The following is a 7,300-nucleotide window of genomic DNA, read 5'->3' on the forward strand; positions in this document are numbered from 1 at the left end:
CCCCCCCGCAACGGCCCCGTCACGTGACTGCGGAGCCTGTGAGCGTTTTTCTCACATGACGGAGGCGCGGGTGTGTGGACCAATGAGGAGGCGGGGGCGGGGCTGCCGGGGGCGCCGCGCGCGAACGGATCTGGGGCATCCGCGGCCCCGGAGACCTGGAGCTTAACTGCGAGCCGGGGCCCAGTTGGGGTCCCGCTGCGGGCCAGCCGCCAGCCTCAGCCCGGTCGCAAGCCAGGCCCCGTGCGGGTGCTGGGGCACCATGAAGTGTCTGGTCACGGGCGGCAACGTGAAGGGTGAGTTGGGGCTGGCCGGGTGGGGGGGCGGGGGCACATGGGGCACCCCAAAGCGCCAGCTTAACCCGATTCTCCTTTCCCCTCGCAGTGCTGGGCAAGGCCGTCCACTCTCTATCCCGCATTGGGGACGAGCTCTACCTGGAGCCCCTGGACGACGGGGTGAGGGGGCGGGGTATGTGGGTGGGTGGGATTCCAACAGGGGCCCTAACCTGGGTTTGAGTCTCACCTCCACCGGACAGGATGACCGAGGACAGATTTGTCAGCTGAGTTTCAGTGCCCATCCCCCGGTGCTGGGCCGTCAGTTTGTCATCTTCCTAGGCCTGCGTGTGAATTGAGAGCAGTCGCTCTCCATGAAGTGCGGGGTGACAGGTGGGGGTGACTAGGGGTAAAGGCAGAGTGCCGACGGCCGTGTGGGGCCCTTAGCGGCGGGAGCAGTGCGGAGGCCAGCCCAGGGAAGGCGTCACGGAGCAGGTATCCGATGACTGGAAGGGGATTGTGGAGGACGTGAGGGCAGGTGTGCGAGCAAGAGCGGGCCAGCAGGCTGGGCCTGTTGCTGCCCCTGACCGCATCCCTCTCCCTGCTTTTCCCGGCCCAGCTCTCTCTCCGGACGGTGAATTCCTCCCGCTCTGCCTATGCCTGCTTCCTCTTCGCCCCGCTCTTCTTCCAGCTGTACCAGGCGGCCACCCCTGGTCAGGACCCGCTGCGCTGTAAGATCCTGATGAAGGTGAGGCCCTCCCCTCAGCCGCGGCATCGCAGCCCTCCAGGAACCTCCACCAGCACTGTGCCTGCTCTGGGCCACCAGTAATGCTCACTGGGGAGAGCTGCGTGCAGGAGCGGCTGGGTGTGCGGTGCATTGGGGGCATAGTGAGGACATCTGCAGAGGGGAATGGCACGTGTGGAGAGGGTGATTGATCCTGCCGGGAACCTGGAGAGAGTGATGACACTCAAGATGTTCCCCATCTGGAATGTCTTTCAAGGCATTCCAGATGGGGAACAGCGTGAACAAAGGCCTAGAAGTGTGTAAATATCCCACCGAGTGTGGGAGTCCTTTCGTGGTGCGACAGTGCTGGGCGCATGATGGGCCAGGGCCTACAGAGTTCAGAGGTGAGAGCTGGTTGGTGGAGGCACAGGGCTGGCCTGATACGTTTCCTCTGCTCAGTCGTTCCTGTCCGTCTTCCGCTCACTGGTGATGCTGGAGAAGACCGTGGAGAAATGCTGTATCTCCCTGAGTGGCAGGAACAGCTTCCTGGTGATCCAACTGCACTGCAAATACGGTGAGTGGACAGCTGGCCAGCCAAGGGGTTCCTGGGGTGTGGGGTGAAGGTTGGCAAGGCCCACTGAGACCCTCTCTGCCCATGTCAGGGGTGAAGAAGACTCACAACCTGTCCTTCCAGGACTGCGAGTCCCTGCAGGCTGTCTTCGACCCATCCTCGTGCCCCCATGTGCTCCGGGCCCCCGCAAAGTAAGTATTAAATTACTAGGGTCCAAAAGCTGAGCCTTGGATCTCTGTCTTCCATCTTTGGGGCCTCAAGGATTAATTTAAGAAGGCACTTCTACCATTTCCCCTACAGGGTTTCTGTGAACCTCAGTGTTCACCCAGCCCAGTTTGCTCTCAAGTTCTTGTCTGGCTCTTTAAGGGCCGAGGCTGAGTGCGGGAGGAGAGTGGGGTGCCTGTATTGTCCACCCTGAGGGGCCGCCTTCGTGTTCTGGCTGGTCACATCTATTCTGACTTCTCTTCTAGAGAGCAAGTCTCTGGCCTAAGCAGCCTTGCAGGTCTGACTTTAAGCTTTGTGGTTCAGGGGCTCAAAGCCCTTCTTTGGCTTGATCATGCTTTTGGGGGTGTTCCCCATTCAAGGGAAGCCTTTCTTCCTCCCTGCCCAGGCTCTAGCCTTTAGGAGTCCCCGGGCCAAGGCAGGAGACTGGTGAGATCATTGTCCAGGAGTGCTGCCTGAACCAGCAGCTGTGGGGCTGGAGCCATTCTGGGCAATCTGAGCATCCAAGGGCGTGCCCGCCCCAGGAGATGGGGACTCCTCCAGTGGAGGCGCAGGTCCCTGGAGAAGACCAGTGCAGAGAGGAATGGCTCTTCTCCTGCCCCTGCTGGATGCTCTTGGCATTCAAATAGCCAAGGTCTTATTCATTTCTTTTGGTAGCCACAGGACTTGGTAACTCGAAGGTCCCTTTGGGTCCTGACAGTCTGGTTTTCTGAGTTCTGTTGATAGCGCTGTTCAGGTCTCCTTTGGGTAGAGAAAGAGAGAAGGCCATCCATCACCTCTGATCTGAATTTTGAGGCTGGTTTTTTTTTTTTTAATAAACAATTGTTTTTCATTTTCTTACGAACAATTTCAGATACATATGAAAACACACCAGCTCCTGTCCCAATTGTCTTGAGGCAAATTCTAGATGTTATTTCATTTGTAAATATGTATCACCACGTATCCCTAGAAGACAAGGCTTTAAGGGTCCTTTCTGAAAGCCGAGTTTCTAGGGGCAGTATGGGCGTGGTTTCCCACTCTTGGATGGGCAGGTGCTGCCAACCCAGTTTGGTCCAGTGCAAACAGTGCATCTTTCCTGCTGCCTTCTCTGGACTCGGCGATTGTCATCCCATCCCCTGCAGTGGACTTCTCTCCCACGGCCGCCGGGAAGCTTTCGTTGGGGCAGGGACCATGTCTTGCTCACTGTCTCCTTCCTGGGGCATGTTAGGCGTGGCCTATGGCAGTTCCCTTTCAGTGCTGGTGCATGTCACTGCCCTGCCTCAGGTCCTCTGAGAGCAAAGCCACTGGGCCTTGGGAATAATGCTCTGCCCTCCTCACAGGCTTCTGGGAGAGGCTGTTCTGCCCTTCCCCCTTGCACTGGCCGAAGTGACTCTGGGCATTGGCCGTGGCCGCAGGGTCATTCTGCGCAGCTACCAGGAGGAGGCAGGTGAGGGGGCCGAACATGGCCTGGGACGGGCACAGCGCAGGGCTGGAGGGGGTAGGACCAATGGGCCCAGGTGTCTCCTGCTCCTGTCCCCACAGACAGCACTGTCAAAGCCATGGTGACTGAGATAAGCATCGGGGAGGAGGATTTCCAGCAGTTGCAGGCTCAAGAAGGGGTGGCCATCACTTTCTGCCTTAAAGAATTCCGGGTGAGGTTCTTCCCATGCCCTCCTTGCCCCTCCCATGCCCTCACTGCCCCACCCAGGGCCTCACTGCTCTGCCTCTCCTTCCCAGGGGCTCCTGAGCTTCGCAGAGTCAGCAAACTTGTCTCTTAGCATTCATTTCGATGCTCCGGGCAGGTAATTTTCCAGTATCAGGACGGGAAAGGGTAGGGCTGTGGGGTGCCAGGAGCCGAAGGGCCTTGACCTTTTCCGGGACTCATCACCTGCCCAGGCCAGCCATCTTCGCTATTAAGGACTCTCTGCTGGACGGCCACTTTGTCCTGGCCACACTCTTGGAGCCATCCCCACACTCCCCGGAGCTCCACCAGCCAGCCCCTCAGCTCCAGGCTCACAGGTGAGGGTTCCCACCAGCCCCCTCCTCCTCACCTCTGTGTACCCGGGCCTGAGCCTGCTGCTTCCAGCTTCTGTACCTCCTCCCTTCTCCCAGCACAGACACTTCCTGTAAGGCCCCAGGCCCTACAGTGCTCACAGCTTCCAGCCCCACAGGCTCAGCCTTCCTGGTCAGCTGTGCTGAGAGATCCCCCCCACCCAGGGAGTATTCCCCCAGGTCGGGCTGGCTTCCTTCTCTGGCTGAGGCCTCCCTTCTGAGCCTCCTCCCAGGCCAAGGAGAGAAATGGGGCTGCTGGAAGCAGGGAGATGCCTGGGGTGGGGGAAGCAGGTGGCTGGAAGGGCAGGTGGGTTGGGGAGGATGGGCCCAGTGTAGTTGAAGCAAAGGAAGTTCGGTCTGGCCCCCCGCCCAGCAGGTCCCTGGGCCTCAGTGCTTTCCATTTCCTGTCCCCTGGGAAGGTGGGGGCTTGGGCCTGAGGTGGCCCAGTTCACAGGACTTGCTGCTCCCCTCCCCCTGTTGAGCTAAACTAGCCCCCAGGATGCCTCCCTCAGGCCCCTACCTGAACTCTGATCAAAGGATTCCAGGCCCAGCCCCTCCAGGAAGCCGGCACTTAACCCCTACATCCTCTCTTCTCCAACGAAAGCAGGAAGTAATAAAACTAAGAGATCCCCAGTGGTCACGCCCACCCCCCTGCCCCGTCCCGTCCTCCAAGGTGGGCTTTTTTTGCTGACACCACCTCCACCTGTAGCACACCCTACCCGGACGACTTTGCCAATGACGACATTGACTCTTACATGATCGCCATGGAAACCACTGTGGCCAGTGAGGGCTCGCGGACACTCCCCTCCAACTCCCTCTCACCTGGTCTCCAGCCCCCCTGTAACTGTGGTCCCAACTCAGAGGAGGAAGATGAAGCTGAGCCCAGTGCAGTGCCTGGGACACCCCCACCCAAGAAGGTAGGGGCTGAGGTGGAGGCAGGGGTTGGGAGGCCAGGAGGGAGCAGCCTCCATAACTCACTGTCGCCTGTTCCAGTTCCGTTCGCTGTTCTTTGGCTCCATCCTGGCCCCGGCACACTCCCCGCAGGGCCCCAGCCCCGTGCTGGCTGAAGACAGCGAGGGCGAAGGCTGAACTGAGAACCTCGTCTGCGTCCACAGGCCCTGGACTCGCTGAAGCCACAGCTTCCCACTTCTCCCAGCGCCAGCCAGGGGCAGGTGGCAAGAGCTGACTGGTCCCGCTCTCCCTAGGCCCCATCTGGCTATTGGTTCTGTCATCTCCCCCCAATCCCCAACCAATCATGTCTGTTTCCAAGCTTGGCACTGAAGGGAGGGGCACCTGATAGGAGGTCCCTGACCTCTTCCTCCATGTGGCCAGAGCTGGACACACATCTTCCCTAAAAAAAAAATCACAGTGGGGTTGCTGGCCCCTGTCGATTCATCTCTGCCAATCATGACTGTCCCTCAAATCCTAGGCACACCTCTGGGGTCCCTTTTGGCTGGTACAGACTGTTACTCTTGCTTTCTCAATTCTCTGGCCCTGGCTTGGAATTCTAGGTGCCCCAAGTGGACCTTAATGTGTGGCTGGGATTGCCCTGGCTGAGGCCTCGTGCCCAGTGAGCCTGCCTTCCCCAGTAGCTCTGGGCAGAAGGATGCCAGGCCCAGTGTTTGAGACAAGGGAGACAGGCCAGGGCGAGAATCCAGATTTGACCTTTATTCAAGAGACCAGATGGGTTGCCCAGGATCTGGCTGCCAGCCCTGAGGCCAAGCAAGGCTGGAGACCCACAATCTGGCCCTGCTTTGCCCTGAGCTGCAGCCTCAGCCCCAGGATCCTGCTTGCAGCCACCGGGGCACAGGCAGAGGGAGCCCTGGGGGATTGGATGCTGCTGATTCATTAAAAAAAAAAAAAAAAAAATACACCAAGCCTGTGTTCCCTTGACAAGCAGGCCTAGGGGGCCAGCACAACCCCCCACGGCTGCGTGATTTCTGTACAATCCACCATCTGGGGCAGAGGATGGGCACATGGAGGCTATTTCTTGGCTTTGGCGGAGTTGCGGGGTGGGGTGATGGGCCGCCCACCAGGGTTCAGGCCACTGAACTGCCCATATTTCCCCTTGTTCTTGTCGGCGGGCTTTAGGATCTAAAAGAGACAAAACTAGTCAGGCTCTTGAGGCTGAGCCATGGGGCCATCAGCCCCTTGCTTCCCTTTCCCCATCCTCACCTGGAAGGAGCACATCAGCGTCTCGTCCACACTCATCATGGCGCCTGCATTGTCAAACTCGCCACAGTAGTTGGGAGCTGAGAAGAGTGTCACCAGCTGCCGCTTGGCAAAGAACTCGTAGCCATCTTCTACCACCTGGACAAAGATGGGCCAGTGAGTTCAGCGGGTGCTGGCTGCCCAGGCCCTGCTCCCACCCAGACCAGAGCTGCCAGCCCACCTGGTGCGCTCGGCAGATGAGGTCCAAGTCGTGCTTGTGCAGGAACTTGGCCACCACCTCGGCCCCAAAAGTAAAGGAGACACCACGGTCGTTCTCGCCCCAGCCCTGCACGTCCTTGTCGGGGTCGGACCACAGCAGGTCACATAACAACCCCTGGTCAGGCACGTCTGTGGGCCGCATGATACGCCGAATCTGTTCCATAGACTGCAGGTCCGGGGACAGGCCTGGGGGCACAGGCAGCAGGTCACTTCTTCAGACAAGCCTCAAGGACCCTCCTCCTCCAGAAATCCTTGGCCAATCAGCCTCTGCCTCCCAGCCCTCTCTGGGACCCCTGGGAACCCAGGCAGGCAGAACTCTCGGCTATCTGCCCCAAGTCCTTGCCCACTAGGTGCTCAGCGCTCCCTAAAAAGGGGGACTGCGTGCAAATTCCATGCCCGACGCCGAAGCCACAACAGGGAGAGAGCGCAGCCAAACACTGGGAGTGGGGGACATCCTGCAAATAGTGACATCCACGTCCAGACAGCAGAGAGAGCTGTTCCAAACAACTGGGAACACATCCTCCAGCTAACAGCTTCGTCCCAAGGCCCCCAGGGATGTGGCCAGGCTCTTTCTGCAGATTCCCTCAGCAGATGCCCCCAGCTGCCCTCACCTCCGTGGCAGCAGAAGATCTTCTCATCCACGATGGCAGCGATGGGCAGGCAGTTGAAGCAGTCGGTGAAGGTTTTCCACAGTTTAATGTTGTAGCGTCTCTTGCCTGCCCAGAGGAGGGTGATGGCTCATGAGGCTCACCCACGCCACCCTCCACCTGGCTCTCGGCCTTTCAGGGCCTCCCAGACTCAGCTGGGAGAAGAGCCTGGAGGGCAAGAAGAGCCCCCCTCCCACTGCCTGCCGGCCTTCCAGGAGGAATTCTAAAGCAGCCGAGTCCACTGAACCCCTGAGTTCTCATCTGGAACAACATCAGGGTTGGTAGAAAAGGGACAGGCCAAGGCCAGCTCTGGTTTATCTCAGCTTCTGGCCAGCAGAGTCCAATCCAGATAAGCATCCTAAGTGCTTAAGTAATGGATGTACTAGAAAAAGTGTCACCAGACAGG

The 7,300-nt window shown here is 59.1% G+C and overlaps 2 protein-coding genes across 3 annotated transcripts; one reads left to right on the forward strand and one right to left on the reverse strand.

Moving 5' to 3' along the window:
- Positions 1 to 82: 82 nt before the first annotated feature.
- Positions 83 to 5,686, forward strand: RAD9A (RAD9 checkpoint clamp component A). 2 transcript variants are annotated; one of them, XM_011386128.2, is made up of 11 exons: positions 83 to 293; positions 382 to 452; positions 889 to 1,017; positions 1,453 to 1,567; positions 1,656 to 1,755; positions 3,106 to 3,212; positions 3,308 to 3,417; positions 3,503 to 3,567; positions 3,662 to 3,784; positions 4,527 to 4,734; positions 4,811 to 5,686. In XM_011386128.2, the coding sequence occupies exons 1-11, from the start codon at positions 260 to 262 to the stop codon at positions 4,904 to 4,906; spliced, it is 1,158 nt and encodes a 385-aa protein (XP_011384430.1). In that variant the 5' UTR covers positions 83 to 259; the 3' UTR covers positions 4,907 to 5,686. The 2 variants fall into 2 exon arrangements, with proteins under 2 accessions (XP_011384430.1, XP_023382242.1); XM_023526474.1 differs by lacking the exon at positions 382 to 452 and having other exon boundaries at positions 84 to 293.
- Positions 5,668 to 7,009, reverse strand: LOC105309927 (serine/threonine-protein phosphatase PP1-alpha catalytic subunit-like). Its single transcript, XM_023526475.1, has 4 exons — positions 6,859 to 7,009; positions 6,210 to 6,433; positions 5,993 to 6,127; positions 5,668 to 5,911 (listed from the first exon to the last, which is right to left on the reverse strand). The coding sequence occupies exons 2-4, from the start codon at positions 6,408 to 6,410 to the stop codon at positions 5,801 to 5,803; spliced, it is 447 nt and encodes a 148-aa protein (XP_023382243.1). The 5' UTR covers positions 6,411 to 6,433; positions 6,859 to 7,009; the 3' UTR covers positions 5,668 to 5,800.
- Between the last annotated feature and the right edge of the window lie 291 nt (positions 7,010 to 7,300).

Source organism: Pteropus vampyrus, unplaced genomic scaffold, assembly GCF_000151845.1.
Source record: "Pteropus vampyrus isolate Shadow unplaced genomic scaffold, Pvam_2.0 Scaffold943, whole genome shotgun sequence".
Classification (NCBI taxonomy): Eukaryota; Metazoa; Chordata; class Mammalia; order Chiroptera; family Pteropodidae; genus Pteropus; species Pteropus vampyrus.